General features: G+C 52.3%; 1 protein-coding gene across 1 annotated transcript; it reads left to right on the top strand.

Moving 5' to 3' along the window:
• Window positions 1-6,608: 6,608 nt before the first annotated feature.
• LOC311531018 (uncharacterized protein) lies at window positions 6,609-16,596 on the top strand (the record flags this gene model as incomplete). The annotated part of the gene is made up of 3 exons (XM_084648078.1): window positions 6,609-6,641; window positions 8,259-8,368; window positions 16,187-16,596. 3 exons carry the CDS (start codon window positions 6,609-6,611, stop codon window positions 16,578-16,580), a joined length of 537 nt encoding a protein of 178 aa, XP_084504204.1. The 3' UTR covers window positions 16,581-16,596.
• Between the last annotated feature and the right edge of the window lie 1,182 nt (window positions 16,597-17,778).

The following is a 17,778-nucleotide window of genomic DNA, read 5'->3' on the forward strand; positions in this document are numbered from 1 at the left end:
AGAGTGACCAGGGGGCGGGGTTTGGGGGGGAAGAGGCAGGGCGGGAGCAGGGCCTCAGGGGGAAGGGGTGATGCAAGGCCAGGGTGGGGGTCAGGGAGAAGGGGCAGCATGGAGGTGGGGCATCATGGGAAGGGGCGGTGTGGGGGCACGAGCTCAGGGAGAAGGGGTGTCGTGGGGGCTGGGCCTCAGGGGGAAGGGGAATGTCAGAGAAAATGAACCATTGTGCTATCAATTTGTCATTAAAATAATATTTCTCCATTTGCTACATTGGTTTTTAAAAACTCCCCCTGTAATTGTTGTCTTCTCAGGTTCGACAGTGCAGGGCAAACAGTATTTAAAAGTGTGGGATTTTTTCCAGAATTAGGTTGTTGGGGTTTTTTTCCCTCTTAAGTCTTCAGGAAAAGGTTAACAACAAATACATGGGAAATAATGCAGCAGGCAAGTGGATCATGGTATAAAATAAAGGGGTGGAATGAGACATTTGTTTAATCATTTGCAGTGTTGTTGTAGCCGTATCGGTCCTAGGATGTTAGAGAGATCATGTATCTTTTACTTGTCTCTCACCTTCATTTCATTTCAGTTAATTCAGTTTAGCTTAATTCGCTTCTGATAGAGGTCACTTTGGGTATGTCTACACTATGGAATAAGGTCGAATTTATAGAAGTCGGTTTTTTAGAAATCGGTTTTATATATTCGAGTGTGTGTGTCCCCACAGAAAATGCTCTAAGTGCATTAAGTGCATTAACTCGGCGGAGTGCTTCCACAGTACCGAGGCTAGAGTCAACTTCCGGAGCGTTGCACTGTGGGTAGCTATCCCACAGTTCCCGCAGTCTCCGCTGCCCATTGGAATTCTGGGTTGAGATCCCAATGCCTGATGGGGCTAAAACATTGTCGCGGGTGGTTCTGGGTACATATCGTCAGGCCCCCCTTCCCTCCCTCCCTCCGTGAAAGCAAGGGCAGACAATCGTTTCGTGCCTTTTTTCCTGAGTTACCTGTGCAGACGCCATACCACGGCAAGCATGGAGCCCGCTCAGGTAACCGTCACCGTATGTCTCCTGTGTGCTGGCAGACGCGGTACGGCATTGCTACACAGTAGCAGCAACCCATTGCCTTCTGGCAGCAGATGGTGCAATACGACTGGTAGCCGTCCTCGTCGTGTCCGAGGTGCTCCTGGCCGGGAGTGCCTGGGCAGACATGGGCGCAGGGACTAAATTTGGAGTGACTTGACCAGGTCATTCTCTTTAGTCCTGCAGTCAGTTCTATTGAACCGTCTTATGGTGAGCAGGCAGGCGATACGGATTGCTAGCAGTCGTACTGTATCATCTTCTGCCGGGCAGGCAAGAGATGAGGATGGCTAGCAGTCATATTGTACCATCATCTGCCGGGCAGGCAAGAGATGTGGATGGCATGCAGTCCTTCTGCACCGTCTGCTGCCAGCCAAAGATGTAAAAGATAGATGGAGTGGATCAGAACAAGAAATAGACCAGGTTTGTTTTGTACTCATTTGCTTCCCCCCCTCCCCTGTCTAGGGGACTCATTCCTCTAGGTCACACTGCAGTCACTCACAGAGAAGGTGCAGCGAGGTAAATCTAGCCATGCATCAATCAGAGGCCAGGCTAACCTCCTTGTTCCAATAAGAACAATAACTTAGGTGCACCATTTCTTATTGGAACCCTCCGTGAAGTCCTGCCTGAAATACTCCTTGATGTACAGACACCCCCTTTGTTGATTTTAGCTCCCTGAAGCCAACCCTGTAAGCCGTGTTGTCAGTCGCCCCTCCCTCCGTCAGAACAACGGCAGACAATCGTTCCGCGCTTTTTTTCTGTGCGGACGCCATACCAAGGCAAGCATGGAGGCCGCTCAGCTCACTTTGGCAATTAGGAGCACATTAAACACCACACGCATTATCCAGCAGTATATGCAGCACCAGAACCTGGCAAAGCGATACCGGGCGAGGAGGCGACGTCAGCACGGTCACGTGAGTGATCAGGACATGGACAAAGATTTCTCTGAAAGCATGGGCCCTGCCAATGCATGCATCATGGTGCTAATGGGGCAGGTTCATGCTGTGGAATGCCGATTCTGGGCTCGGGAAACAAGCACAGACTGGTGGGACCGCATAGTGTTGCAGGTCTGGGACGATTCCCAGTGGCTGCGAAACTTTCGCATGCGTAAGGGCACTTTCATGGAACTTTGTGACTTGCTTTCCCCTGCCCTGAGGCGCATGAATACCAAGATGAGAGCAGCCCTCACAGTTGAGAAGCGAGTGGCGATAGCCCTGTGGAAGCTTGCAACGCCAGACAGCTACCGGTCAGTTGGGAATCAATTTGGAGTGGGCAAATCTACTGTGGGGGCTGCTGTGATGCAAGTAGCCCATGCAATCAAAGATCTGCTGATATCAAGGGTAGTGACCCTGGGAAATGTGCAGGTCATAGTGGATGGCTTTGCTGCAATGGGATTCCCTAACTGTGGTGGGGCCATAGACGGAACCCATATCCCTATCTTGGCACCGGAGCACCAAGCCGGCGAGTACATAAACCGCAAGGGGTACTTTTCGATAGAGCTGCAAGCTCTGGTGGATCACAAGGGACATTTCACCAACATCAGTGTGGGATGGCCGGGAAAGGTACATGACGCTCGCATCTTCAGGAACTCTGGTCTGTTTCAAAAGCTGCAGGAAGGGACTTTATTCCCAGACCAGAAAATAACTGTTGGGGATGTTGAAATACCTATAGTTATCCTTGGGGACCCAGCCTATCCCTTAATGCCATGGCTCATGAAGCTGTACACAGGCAGCCTGGACAGTAGTCAGGAGCTGTTCAACTACAGGCTGAGCAAGTGCAGAATGGTGGTAGAATGTGCTTTTGGACGTTTAAAGGCGCGCTGGCGCAGTTTACTGACTCGCTTAGACCTCAGCGAAACCAATATTCCCACTGTTATTACTGCTTGCTGTGTGCTCCACAATATCTGTGAGAGTAAGGGGGAGAGGTTTATGGCGGGGTGGGAGGTTGAGGCAAATCGCCTGGCTGCTGGTTACGCACAGCCAGACACCAGGGCAGTTAGAAGAGCACAGGAGGGCGCGGTGCGCATCAGAGAAGCTTTGAAAACCAGTTTCATGACTGGCCAGGCTACGGTGTGAAAGTTCTTTTTGTTTCTCCTTGATGAAACCCCCCGCCCCTTGGTTCACTCTACTTCCCTGTAAGCTAACCACCCTCCCCTCCTCCCTTCAATCACCGCTTGCAGAGGCAATAAAGTCATTGTTGCTTCACATTCATGCATTCTTTATTCATTCATCACACGAATAGGGGGATGACTACCAAGGTAGCCCAGGAGGGGTGGTGGAGGAGGGAAGGAAAATGCCACACAGCACTTTAAGCACAGCACTTTAAAAGTTTACAACTTTAAAATTTATTGAATGCCAGACTTCTTTTTTGGGGGCAAACCTCTGTGGGGGAGTGGCTGGTTGGCCGGAGGCCCCCCCACCGCGTTCTTGGGCGTCTGGGTGTGGAGGCTATGGAACTTGGGGAGGAGGGCAGTTGGTTACAGAGGGGCTGCAGTGGCAGTCTGTGCTCCAGCTGCCTTTGCTGCAGCTCAACCATACACTGGAGCATACTGGTTTGATCCTCCAGCAGCCTCAGCATTGAATCCTGCCTCCTCTCATCACGCTGCCGCCACATTTGAGCTTCAGCCCTGTCTTCAGCCCGCCACTTACTCTCTTCAGCCCGCCACCTCTCCTCCCGGTCATTTTGTGCTTTCCTGCACTCTGACATTATTTGCCTCCACGCATTCGTCTGTGCTCTGTCAGTGTGGGAGGACAGCATGAGCTCAGAGAACATTTCATCTCGAGTGCGTTTTTCTTTCTTTCTAAGCTTCACTAGCCTCTGGGAAGGAGAAGATCCTGTGATCATTGAAACACATGCAGCTGGTGGAGAAAAAAAAGGGACAGCGGTATTTAAAAAGACACATTTTATAAAATAGTGGCTACACTCTTTCAGGGTAAACCTTGCTGTTAACATTACATACATAGCACATGTGCTTTCGTTACAAGGTCGCATTTTGCCTCCCCCCACCGCGTGGCTACCCCCTCAACCCTCCCCCCTCCCCCCGGCTAACAGTGGGGAACATTTCAGTTCAGCAACAGGCAAACAGCCCAGCAGGAACAGGCTCCTCTGAGTGTCCCCTGAAGAAAAGCACTCTATTTCAACCAGGTGACCATGAATTATATCTCACTCTCCTGAGGATAACACAGAGAGATAAAGAACGGATGTTGTTTGAACGCCAGCAAACATACACTGCAATGCTTTGTTGCACAATGATTCCCGAGTACATGTTACTGGCCTGGAGTGTAAAGTGTCCTACCATGGAGGACGCAATAAGGCTGTCCTCCCCAGAAACCTTTTGCAAAGGCTTTGGGAGTACATCCAGGAGAGCCGCGAATGCCAGGGCAAAGTAATCCTTTCACATGCTTGCTTTTAAACCATGTATAGTATTTTAAAAGGTACACTCACCGGAGGTCCCTTCTCCGCCTGCTGGGTCCAGGAGGCAGCCTTGGGTGGGTTCGGGGGGTACTGGCTCCAAGTACAGGGTGAGAAACAGTTCCTGGCTGTCACAAAAACCGGTTTCTCCGCTTGCTTGCTGTGAGCTATCAACAACCTCATCATCATCATCATCTTCTTCATCCCCAAAACCTGCTTCCGTATTGCCTCCGTCTCCATTGAAGGAGTCAAACAACACAGCTGGGGTAGTGGTGGCTGAAACCCCGAAAATGGCTTGCAGCTCATCATAGAAGCGGCATGTTTGGGGCTCTGACCCGGAGCGGCCATTCGCCTCTCTGGTTTTCTGGTAGGCTTGCCTCAGCTCCTTCAGTTTCACGCGGCACTGCTTCGGGTCCCTGTTATGGCCTCTGTCCTTCATGCCTTGGGAGATTTTGACAAAGGTTTTGGCATTTCGAAAACTGGAACGGAGTTCTGATAGCATGGATTCCTCTCCCCATACAGCGATCAGATCCCGTACCTTCCGTTCGGTCCATGCTGGAGCTCTTTTGCGATTCTGGGACTCCATCATGGTCACCTGTGCTGATGAGCTCTGCATGGTCACCTGCAGCTTGCCACGCTGGCCAAACAGGAAATGAGATTCAAAAGTTCGCGGTTCTTTTCCTGTCTACCTGGCCAGTGCATCTGAGTTGAGAGTGCTGTCCAGAGCGGTCACAATGGAGCACTCTGGGATAGCTCCCGGAGGCCAATACCGTCGAATTGTGTCCCAAGTACCCCAAATTCAAGCCAGCAAGGCCGATTTAAGCGCTAATCCACTTGTCAGGGGTGGAGTAAGGAAATTGATTTTAAGAGCCCTTTTAAGTCTAAATAAAGGGCTTCATCGTGTGGACGGGTGCAGGTTTACATCGATTTAATGCTGCTAAATTCGACCTAAGGTCCTAGTGTAGACCAGGGCTCTAATTCTTAATAAGAGCGTCCACACAGGGATTTAATGAGGTTCTACTAATCCATTTTAAAAGTGAATTTGGATTATTTTTTTTCCTCAGTGTCCCCATGTCACACAATCTGTTGAAAACGCTCCCCAGAGAGAACCGGAGAGCAGAGATTGGGACTGTTTACTGTTTGGGTTTGTTTCATATATTTTTCATTTCTTTAATAATAAAGTAGTTGTTTGTTTGCTTGTCTTTAATTATGCCTTCCGCTAAGACATGCGGAGAAGAGCCCCATGAGACAGAAACAGTGTGTGTGTGTCACATCCCAAACGGAGATGCAGAGACAGTTATTAAGATTTGGCTCCCACCACATTTCGCTAGAGACTATGATTTTTTTAAGAGCCAGTTGCGGGCCCCACTCTCACAGTAAGGGGAGGTCAGGCTGGAGGCAGGGGGGTAACTGCAGGTGCGAGGCTGAGGTGTACCAGCAGTGGGCACTGTGTGGGCAAGAGGAACTTGCCCAGCTGCTGCACCCGCACTGGGGACTGACCCTAGACATACACACTCATACACACATGGACTTCACCCTTGCACCTGCAGGGATCCCCTCTAGGGGTCAGAAGGGAGTTGGGGCTCTGGGACCGGGTCTGCTCTCAACCACCCTGCTGAGTCCACTAACCCCGGGGGGCTGGGCAGTGCTGGTGGGAGATGCAGCTACCCCATTAACAACTGGGGCCACACACCCCACAAACCCAGTGTCAACCCAGCCACTGAGTCACACTCACCCCCCCCACACCCATTCAGATCTGGTCCCCATGCTCAACACAACCCCCCAGTGCGGGATAAACAGCCTCCCAGAAATAGGAATAGAACCCAAGAGTCCTGGCTTCCCTATGCTCTAACCACTAGACCCCACTCCCCAGAGCTGGGGAGAGAACCCAAGAGTCCTGAATCCCAGCCCCCTCCTGCTTCTAAACACGAGGCCCACACCACTCCCCTCCCAGAGCTGGGGAGAGAACCCAGGAGTCCCTTTAGAAGAGGAGGTGAGTCTCCTAAGGGGGTCTGGCTCACCCTGGCTAACTACAAGCCGTCAAGAACACTATCCCTGATAATGTCACAGCTAACCTGGTGGCTGAACTTTGTGACTTTGTCCTTACCCATAACTATTTTACATTTGGGGACAATGTATGCCTTCAAATCAGAGGCACTGCTATGGGTACCCGCATGGCCCCACAGTATGCCAACATTTTTATGGCTGACTTAGAACAGCGCTTCCTCAGTTCTCGTCCCCTAATACCCCTACTCTACTTGCGCTATATTGATGACATCCTCATCATCTGGACCCAGGGAAAAGAAGCCCTTGAGGAATTCCACCATGATTTCAACAATTTCCATCCCACCATCAACCTCAGCCTGGTCCAGTCCACACAAGAGATCCACTTCCTGGACACTACCGTGCTAATAAACAATGGTCACATAAACACCACCCTATACCGGAAACCTACTGACCACTATTCCTACCTACATGCCTCCAGCTTTCACCCTGACCACACCACACGATCCATCGTCTACAGCCAAGCTCTGCAATACAACCGCATTTGCTCCAACCCCTCAGACAGAGACAAACACCTACAAGATCTCTGTCAAGCATTCTTACAACTACAATACCCACCTGCTGAAGTGAAGAAACAGATCGACAGTGCCAGAAGAGTTCCCAGAAGTCACCTACTACAGGACAGGCCCAACAAAGAAAATAACAGAACGCCACTAGCCGTCACCTTCAGCCCCCAACTAAAAGCCCTCCAACGCATTATTAAGGATCTACAACCTATCCTGAAGGATGACCCAACACTCTCACAAATCTTGGGAGACAGGCCAGTCCTTGCCTACAGACAGCCCCCCAACCTGAAGCAAATACTCACCAGCAACCACATACCACACAACAGAACCACTAACCCAGGAACCTATCCTTGCAACAAAGCCCGTTGCCAACTGTGCCCACATATCTATTCAGGGGACATCATCACAGGGCCTAATAACATCAGCCACACTATCAGAGGCTCGTTCACCTGCACATCCACCAATGTGATATATGCCATCATGTGCCAGCAATGCCCCTCTGCCATGGACATTGGTCAAACTGGACAGTCTCTACGTAAAAGAATAAATGGACACAAATCAGATGTCAAGAATTATAACATCCATAAACCAGTCAGAGAACACTTCAATCTCTCTGGTCACGCGATTACAGACATGAAAGTTGCGATATTACAACAGAAAAACTTCAAATCCAGACTCCAGCGAGAGACTGCTGAATTGGAATTCATTTGCAAATTGGATACAATTAACTTAGGCTTGAATAGAGACTGGGAGTGGCTAAGTCATTATGCAAGGTAACCTATTTTCCCTTGTTTTTTCCTACCCCCTCCCCCCCCAGACGTTCTTGTGAAACCCTGGATTTGTGCTGGAAATGGCCCACCTTGATTATCATACACATTGTAAGGAGAGTGATCACTTTAGATAAGCTATTACCAGCAGGAGAATGGGGTGGGGGGAGAGAAAACCTTTTGTAGTGGTAAACACCCATTTTTTCATGGTTTGTGTGTATAAAAAGATCTTCTGTACTTTCCACAGTATGCATCCGATGAAGTGAGCTGTAGCTCACGAAAGCTTATGCTCAAATAAATTCGTTAGTCTCTAAGATGCCACAAGTACTCCTTTTCTTTTTGCAAATACAGACTAACACGGCTGCTACTCTGAAACCTGGCTAATTGGTTTGTCATGCTTATAAAGCCTGGCAGAATCTCTGCCCCTCCCTTTCCCATTTGGGCAGTGCGTCACAGGGAGGAAAGGAAAGCGAAAGCTAAGCAGAGGGGAAAGCCAGCTTCTTCTCTGCTTGCTGCTAAGCTGCACATCAGGGACCCAGGAGCAGCATCAGAACTGGTAGGTCTGGGATTCGTACCCCCTACCCCCACCATCCTGCTTCTCTCCTGTCTTCTCCTCGCACTAAGAAAAATAGCTTTCCTCCTCCCCAAGGTGTGGGGATTTCCCACTTCCTCCCCTGGTCTGGATCCTACCCCCTCTGTCCTTGTCTCCCCTTCCTGTGCCCCCCTTCTTTTTCTGTTTCCCCACTGCAGGACCCTCCCCGCTCCAGCCCCAGGGACATGCCCAGCATCCTTCCCACTGGCCCTGCACCCAGTTGGAGTGAGACTGAGAGGCAGAACCTGCTCCACTACCTCTCCCAACCTTCCCAAGAGGCAGTGGTACAAGGCCCCCCTTCTGCACCACAGGGGTGACAGGAGCCCCTCTCCCGCAGTACTGAATGCAGCAGTTAGGGTGTTCCTGCTTGGATAGGGGGTTGGGTCAGCTGTGCTCTTCCTCACAGCACCCCGGCCCCAGGTACTTAATGCCGTATAGAGATACAAGGGGCAGCTTCCTGCTGTCTGAGCATTCGGCTCAGACTCTCGGCAGACTCAGGCAGAAGTCACTGCATCAGTTGCACCTGAGAAAGCATCTCTCCCTCTCAGATCAATGGGCTCAGGCTCTGGACAAACTCAGGCAGACATACACAGAGGACACATTTGGGAGGGTTTCTTCGCAATCATTAGGGCTAGACACTTTCTTTTTGTTCTGAATGAAAGCTGAGATTAGAGATGTGAAGGTCTAGGAGAAAAAAACCTGTAAACGTCTGGGAAAAAATAGAAGGGGGTCCATTTTTTTCCTGACATGTGGGAGAATTGGAAATTTGGGGGCAATCGAAAAGAAAATGTTACATAAAATAGTTATTCTAAGAATTAACAGTGGAAGAAGAGGGAAAATCTTGAGGTATGCTAGCCTTTCCAAGAAAACAGCAGCTGTTTAAGTTACATTATACTGGTTCATAGGATGGCTAGTTTTGTCTGCAGTCACAGCACTTACTGTAGGTATGACGATAATGCACGATTAAAGAATCTGGTGACATTGCTATACAGTTTGGCTATATAGCCGGACTTTTTCTTCTGTATAAACATGATAATGTCAGGTCAGGTCTATTTATCAGGGGTTCTCAAACTGGGGGTCGTGACCCTTCAGCGGTCACAAGGTAGTTACATAGGGGTCATGAGCTGTCAGCTCTGTGGGGCTGACAGCACCGAGCCCCCATTAAATTAAATTGCCTCCCCCCTTTTTAATTTATAAGGAGGGGGTCAGAGGCTTGCTGTGTGAAAGGGATCACTAATACAAAAAGTTTGAAAACCACTGATTTCCATACTATTTCTGAACACGACAATACAGCCTTTGACCACATTTTTTCTCCTTGATTTAAAGAGACACGGTTCCTTTCCAAACGCCTATCAGGACCCGCGTCCTGAAAAGGTGGGACCTGGATTGGGGTACCCTCTGTCACCCCAATCTCTGTCCCCAAGAAGTCAGCTGTGTGCCTGCTCCCCTCTGGGTGGTCAGTTACACAGGTCCCTCTCAAAACCTGAGTCCCAGGCTGGGTGCCTGAGTGCACAGATGTTGAATTAGCCATTCGGTCCTGGGCCTCCTCTCCCAAGTGACCCGTGAGGAGACATTCATGAGCCTTCGCTATTCCTTCCCCTTGAGGCTGGCGAGGCAAAGCCAATCGCTTACAGGATTGCTCATTTCCTACAGCACCTCAACCTTTCCAGACGACTGTCCTCCTTCCAGGAGTCTGATCTGTCTTGCCTACCCCCAAGTTTCACCTCACTTAAAAACGACGTCCTTATAGAATCAGACATAACAATACAGACCTGTCACAGCCGCTCGCACTGGAAAATTGCTGCCTTTCTCATAGAATTATAAAATAAAGCAATTGGGAGATAAATATCGTACTTCCCTTTCAGTGTGTAGCATATGAAGCAGTATGAACAAGTCATGGTCTGTCTGAAATTTTAGTTTGCACTGACTTCACTAGGGCTTTTTAATTAGCCTCTTGTAAAATGTGGCAAATATCCAGAGGAGTTGATGTAATCCTTGGAAGAGCCCCTGGTTGAGAATCACTATCTTATGTGACACGCTTTGTATGAAATAGGACATAATTATATGACAGGAGTGAATATGGGGGTTCCAGGGTGCTGCTTTGAGGTACAGAGTGTCACACACCCCGCCCCCCCAGCCAGGCCTGTGAGGAGGGGGGAAACTCAGCAGAGGGGTGGCCTCCCCCGGCATTTGGGGGGGGGGGGGAGGGGCGCTCGTCCTGGCCACTGTCACCTGTAAGAACTTAAATTAAAATCAATCATAATTGGGACGAACAGGTTAAAAAATAAAAACCAATTTTTTTCCCTATCGAAATTCAAAAATTTAAAAATAAAACATCGAATTCTGCCCCGCCCGGGATTAGCGCAGCCCAACATCAAGCACCTGTGCCAGAGCGACAAGCCAATGCTTTCCAGCTTAAACATACCCCTGCCCAGCCTCCCAGTGGAGATGAACCTGTTGGCACCTTGAATGATTTATCTCCCGGACAAATAATGGGTGTGGCAGCAAAGCAGGAGTTCACTCAGCCTCTGGCATGCAGGGGATAATGGGGTACCCTGCTATGGGATGGGGGAGTGCAGTACACAGCATCCCTGGTGGAGGGAAAGTGGGGGACTCTGGTATGAAGAATGCAGGGCAGACAGATCCCTGGGCATTGGGGGGAGGGGCGATGGCAGGGCACACAGAGCCCATGGCATGGGGAGCGAGGGCAGATGGGGGCAGCCAGAGCCCATGGCATGGGAAGCGAGGGGAGTATGGGGGCAGCGAGCCCATAGCACGGGGAGTGAGGAGGGATGGGGGCAGATGGAGCCTGTGGCATGGGGACCGAGGGGGGATGGGACACAGTGAGCCCCTAGCATTGAGCTGAGAATGGGGGGGAGCTGGAAGTCGGGGAGGGGGGAATAAGGGTGACACAGGGGGAAGATCTGGGTGAGCAGCAGGGAAATAGAGGAAGCTGGGGGCGGGGGAGGAATGGAGCTCCAGGAGCGTGCCCCCCCTTCCCACTAATCCACATATTGCTAGAGAAGGCAGGTCAACGAATGCAGCTGGCACACGGAGCGGACAACAGGGGGCTGGGCTGGCCTTTTGTTCCTGGGGGCACTCAGTCCAGAGTCAGGGCCTGGCCCTTGGAAAAGTTCTGGCTCCCGCCCAGATCAGTTTTACCCTTATCGCCTGGCTCCACGCCCTGCCCAGTTACTCGGTCGCATCTGGCTGCACGTCCCACGTGTTCAGGGCCTGCCCCGGCCTGGCACAGGTGCTGCGTCGCTGGCAGCAAATCACAGGCTAAGCGGACAGAGCAACAGACGCCAGGTTTCCCGGCGGCGAAGGAGCTGGTTGGTCATGGGGCTTGTACCCTGTCCCCCCACCCCCACAACCCCACATCTCTCCAGCCCCCTCCCAACTCCCCTGAGAAAATTACCTTTCCTCCTTCACCCCCAAATGTGAGAATTTCCACGCTCCCATCTCCTGTCTGCCCTCCTCCCGCCTTCCTGGCTCTGGGAGGGGAGTAAGGCCTACTGGTTAAAGCAAGGGGGACTGGGAGTCAGGACTCCTGGGTTCTAGCTTCAGCTCTGGGGCTAGATTAGGTTCTAATAGTGAGAGATATACACTATAACTGGGGTTCTCAAACTGGGGGTCGGGACCCCTCAGGGGGTCGCGAGGTTATTACATGGAGGGGGGGCGTCGGTCGCGAGCTGTCAGCCTCCGCCCCAAACCCCGCTTTGCCTCCAGCATTTATAATGGTGTTAAATATATTTTAAAGTGTTTTTAATGTGTAAGGGGGGGGGTTGCACTCAGGGGCTTGCTATGCGAAAGGGGTCACCAGGACAAAAGTTTGAGAACCACTGCACTATATGCATGTACAGTGCTTAGTCAAATAAGCCCTCCCTCTTGGGTGGGGTCTGTAGGCAGTGCTGCAGGTATAGAGAATACAAGAAATTGGAGGATAATGGGATTCCTTATCAACATGCTGTCCCTTCACACCCTTCTCCCCCCAAATGGGTAGTGGTATTTCCCAGGCTCCACCCACAACCAAAACCCCATCCACTCACAACACCAGTACAAACTGCTTCTTGCAGAGGGACGTGTGGATCGTCAGACCATGCTAGTTCCTTTCTGTTCTTACATGCTTTGATCACCAAAGTGTTTGAAATGTAGTCATTAGGGTTCAGAGTCAATGTTCCACCATGGTGAAGGCGGCAGCCTCTCAGAGCGACTGGCCCAGGCTGCCTGCAGACTCAGGCATCACTGCTTTGGTGACACCGACTCCACGTTTGGGATGTTTTCTTCACTGCTGTGAGGGCTAGAAACAAACTTTTTTCTTTTGCATGAAAGCTGAGATACTGCAGCACAGTGGGACTCCACCCCCATCCCCCACTCCCTTAATCCACAATGCATCAATTTATTTCAGTTCTTGGCAGCTTTCAACCAGGAGGTCGGGGAATTTCTGTGCCAGCTGTGAAGGAACCTTTCGCCTCAGCATAGAATTCACCGTTGAATGCAGCAAGAAAGTGACCCCAATAGACGTCCTCAGGAAAAAGAATGAGCTGGAGGAGAAGGGGCTGATGACGGAGGGTTTGGCTGCCTGCTTCAGCCAGGCTATAGATCTGGTGGCCCAGCAGGACCCCAAGCAGCACTGGCTCTTGAAGAATGCCAGGATCATCATCCAAGGAGATGGACGCTTGCTGGAGTTCAGGACAGGAGACACCAGCCAACACCTGTTGGTGTGGTATGACCAGTACAAAAAGGAGGTTCAAGTCTCCTCCCCGTCCTAGGCTGGGAAGCAATCGTGCTGGATGGTCCCTGGGCCTTGGTCCCTCTCCTTACTGCCCCTAAATAAATGCCCATGATACCTCCCAACTGGAATTGGCTTCTGTGTGTGTAACTGCAGCCTGCCAGCCACACTTGGGTTACACTCTGGCTCTCACCAGCCTGGGTTGTACTGCAGGATGACCCCAACGCACTCCCAGTCTTAGATTCCGTCCCCCTTTCCCCTGAAATGTATGTCCTGTACTGCCCAGCCCTCTCCTGGATAATACAAAGTCAGTTTTTCTTTAATAGAAATAATATGCACACAACTTGCCATCCCAAATGGAGTTTCCCAGACACTTCAATTTAAACACACTGGATTAGATAAAACAATACAAGTTTATTAATTACAAAGAGAGAGATTTTCAGGGAGTAGAAGTCATGAGGCATAAAAGTGAGAAATGGTTACAAGAAAAATATAGATAAAACTCAACTAAATGCCTAACTTAACAAACTTTGTTAAATTTGAAGCTCATCACATGCTCTCAATAGTCTTACTGGCCAAACTTCTTAGGTCAGTTCAACAGCTGCTTCCTTTGTTCCGCATGGTGCAGTGAATCCATGGACAGAGAGAAAGGAAAGAGAAGGGGTATTTGTCCCTCATTTTCATAGTGTCAGCCCCTCCGTTAGAAAACATTTCCAGCTGAGATGCAGGAGACAAAGAGAGTGCAAGTAAGGATGTTTCCTGCTGTTCTTCCTCACCTGCTTGCGGTTCCTTTTCTACCCTTCCTGCTTGATGCCTCTGATTGCTGCTTAAATGCAAATGAAGTGGAGCATACGTTCCTTTGTTTAGGACAGACCTGTTTCCCAACTTCTGTTTGGGCAGGGCTGTGGTTTGGAAAAATGTGTTAACAAGACCATACACCAGCATCTTATAACTTCACATACACTGTTGCCACACATATTTTATCAGGACAATAATGTCCAGCAAATTATGAGTTTACAAATGATACCTCACAAGGTGTACTTTGTACAAAGATTATTATAACAGTGTGCAAGGGGTGAATACAGGGGTAGTCTGTCGCAAGGGGAGAGGGCCCCTGCCTCCTGCAGGCCACCATCCCCTAGCACTGTTCTAGGGTTTTGAGGTCAGCACTGACTGTGTGGGGAGAGTGCCTCCTACTGAATCCCCAGCTACCTGCAGTTCAGTGCCCCCTAGCACTGTTCTGGGAAATTGGGGTTAGCACTGACCTTGAGGGGCAAGTGTCCTCTACTGCAAATCCCACCCCATTCCCTGCAGCACAGCACCCCCTAGCAGTGCCCTGGGGCATTGGGGTCACCACTGACTGTGAGGGAAGCGTGCCCCCTTTAAATACACATGTTGCTATATATGTGTGTCAGAGAAGGTGGGTCAAAGACATATACCTGGCCCCTGGAGCAGAAGGGGAGGTAGGATTGGGGTGGCTCTTCCTTCCTGGGGGAGTTTGATCCACAGTCTGGGACCAGCCACCTGAGAAAGCCCTGTCTCCTGCCTGGAGCAGCTGTCCCCGTATCAGACAGTTCCGCAGAGCCAGAGGTGTGGTCTTCCTTCCCGAGCTTCAGGCGATGTTTGAAATGTCTCATGCAGGCCTGGTTGCTTGAGCAGCCCGAAAAAGGGGATCCCATTGTTTCTCTGTCATCCCATCAGCCTCAGCTTTCTGCATCACCGCTCAGGACGGGAGGCCATGCAGGACTCGGGTCTAGTTCCTATCCTAAGGGGAAAAGGGGCAGTAAGGAAGGGGAGAGATTGGAAGAGAGGAATGTGTGTTGGGAAGAGAAATGAATGTGAGAGGAAACACGCGAGAATGAAAGAAAGTCTCAGTAGCATATGGAATTTAATTCCCTTTGCTCTAACCCACTGAACCCCACTCACCTCCCCAAGCTGGGGCTAGAACCCAGGTGTGCTGGATCTTTACCCCCCCTGCTTTAACCCGCTGGATCTCACTCCCCGCCCAGACCTGGGAAGAGAAACTAGGAGCCCTGGCTCCCAGCCCCCCTGCTCTAACCCACTACACCCCACTCTTCTCACAGAAACAGGGACAGAATCCTGGAATCTGGACGCTCAGCCTCGTAGGCCAACCACTGAGACAAACCCTTCCATTAGAGGAGTGACCTTGCAGGCCTGGCCTCTCCCCACAGCCCCAGACCCAACTTCTGCTTACAGAGAGAGCTGCGCCTTTCCCTTCCCTTAAAGAAGATGGTCACAGAATCCTTGTAACCATCTCCCCCGCCCTGCACTGCTCCAGGGCCCAGAGGCAGCCAGTGGGAAGAGGGGTATGGGCTGGATAGAACTGAGCCACATACACTGGTATCCTGGCCCTTTGGGGGCTGGGATAAGGTGACCGGTGGGGGCTCTCCCCAAGCCCTGGGGAAGGAGCTGGCAACCACATGCATTAGCCAACCTCAGGTCACCTGAGTGCTGCAGATGAGTGTCCCTAGAATTGGGGTCAGAGCAGGGGGACGGTCTGGGAGCCAGGACTCCTGGGTTCTATCCCCAGCTCTGGGAGGGGAGTGGGGCCTAGTGGTTAGAGCAGGGGGGCTGGGCACCAGGACTCTTGGGTTCTATCCCCAGCTCTGGGAGGGGAGTGGGGCCTAGTGGTTAGAGCAGGGGGGGCCTGGGAGCCAGGATTCTTGGGGTCAGTGGGGCATAGGGGACGGGGTCTCTGGTACATTCTCTGTTTCTGCGTCTCTCTTTCTCTCTCTGGTTCGTGAACTGGAGAACAACACGTGGGCCTGATTCCCCGCAGAGAACAGCCCCAGATGCTGCCGGGAGTGGAGCCACCTTTCATGGGACACCGGGGAGGGATTTGGGACCAGACAGGCCCTGGAGACAAACCTCACCTCTGCCCCCTGGAGGGGGAATCCTTTGCAAGGGCAGAGCTGAGGAGCACCAGCCGGGGGGCGCTGTGTGCAATCACAGAGGCCGATCCCATGCTGGGTGAGGATCGGACCCTCCGCGTGTCCTCAGCTCCTGCGCTTCACCCTCTCCCCCTGCAGGAGGCGCTGCCCACGCCACACCCACTCATGCAGAGTGAGGAAGCTCTCCCAGAGTGGGGGCGGCACATTGGCCGGGGTGTGCACCCACGGCCTGAACGCGCTGGAGCTGCTGCGGCTGAAGAACGGGGCGGAGAGGCTGGGGCCCATGACGGAGGGGCTGGCCGCCTGCTTCAGCCGGGCCATGGAAGTGGTGCAGAAGCGGCCCGTGGAGCCCTGGACCAACATCCGGCTCGTCCTGCAGAGTGACGGGAAGTGGCTGGAGCTCCGCGCCGGCCAGATCAAGCAGACGCTGCTGGTCTGGTACGACCCCCACACCGGCACCGTGAGGGAACACCGCATGGGAGCCCCGCGCTGGGGCTTCTGTCCTGCGCCTCCTAGCGCCATGGCAAAATAAAACACCCTGCCACCCAGATCTCGCTCCTTTCTCCTTGTTCCGCCGAGCATTTCAGATCCGCTCCCTTCGCCTCCCAGGGTGAAGAATCAGGCTCCACAGACGCACTCGGGGGGCGGCTCTGAGGCAGAAGGGAGGCCGGAAGTGTGGCTCCTCAAACCCTGGCTCTGCCGTAGACTCTCTGCGTGACCCCATTAAAGGCAGAGTAAGGTCTCCTGGGGCCCTGGGACGGAGCAAGTGGGGCCCTGCCCCTTCCTCCTGCGGCCACGCCCCCATTCCGCTCCTTCTGCTTGCAGCCCCGCCCACAGCCTCGCCCCTTCTACCTGCGGTCTCGCCCACAGCCCACTCCATTCTGCTCCTTCCACCTGTGGCCCCGCCCATGGCCACACCCCATTCTGCCTCTTCCCCCATAGCCCTGCCTTCTGCTCGCTCCTTTCCGCTGCGCCCTCCCCCCCCCGGCAGCTTGCTCACCAGAGAAGCTCTGTTCCCTGGAGCCACAGTGGGGAGTGAGAGCTCCTCCGGCCACGGGGCCACAGCGGGTGGGGGAGAGATTTTTCCCGGGGCCCCAAATTGGCTGGGGCCCCGTGGGCCCATGCAGCAATCCACCACTGGGGTGACCTTGCCCAAGTCAGTACGTGTCTGTAAAATGGGGAGAATGAACCTGCCTGTGTCCATTTAGACTGTAGGGTTTTCAGGGCAGGGATCGTCTCGTGCTGATATCGGTTGCCGCCGATAGGTGCCTCTGAAATTTGTGCAACAGCAATCCTGGAGGGAGGGGAAACCATCCCAGACATTAAAAACCAGAGGTCCCAGGTGAGGAAAGAGCTGGGGGAGCGGAGATTACTAGTTAATTAAAGCACATAGGTGTCTCTGGGAGAAACTGCCACAAGCAATATTCTAAAATGTACCTGTTTGGCTTCGTTACAGAGCCCGTTAAACAGCTGCTTTTGCAACACTCAGAGGCTCCAGCTGAGATCAGGGCCCCGTAGTGCTGGGCGCTGCCCAGACACACAGCGAGAGACAGCCCCTACCCCAGCTGAGATCAGGGCCCCTTAGTGCTGGGCGCTGCCCAGACACACAGCGAGAGACAGCCCCTACCCCAGCTGAGATCAGGGCCCCGTTGTGCCGGGCGCTGCCCAGACACACAGCGAGAGACAGCCCCTACCCCAGCTGAGATCAGGGCCCCGTAGTGCTGGGCGCT

Source organism: Lepidochelys olivacea (assembly GCF_965140295.1).
Source record: "Lepidochelys olivacea isolate rLepOli2 genome assembly, chromosome: 14".
Taxonomy (NCBI): Eukaryota; Metazoa; Chordata; order Testudines; family Cheloniidae; genus Lepidochelys; species Lepidochelys olivacea.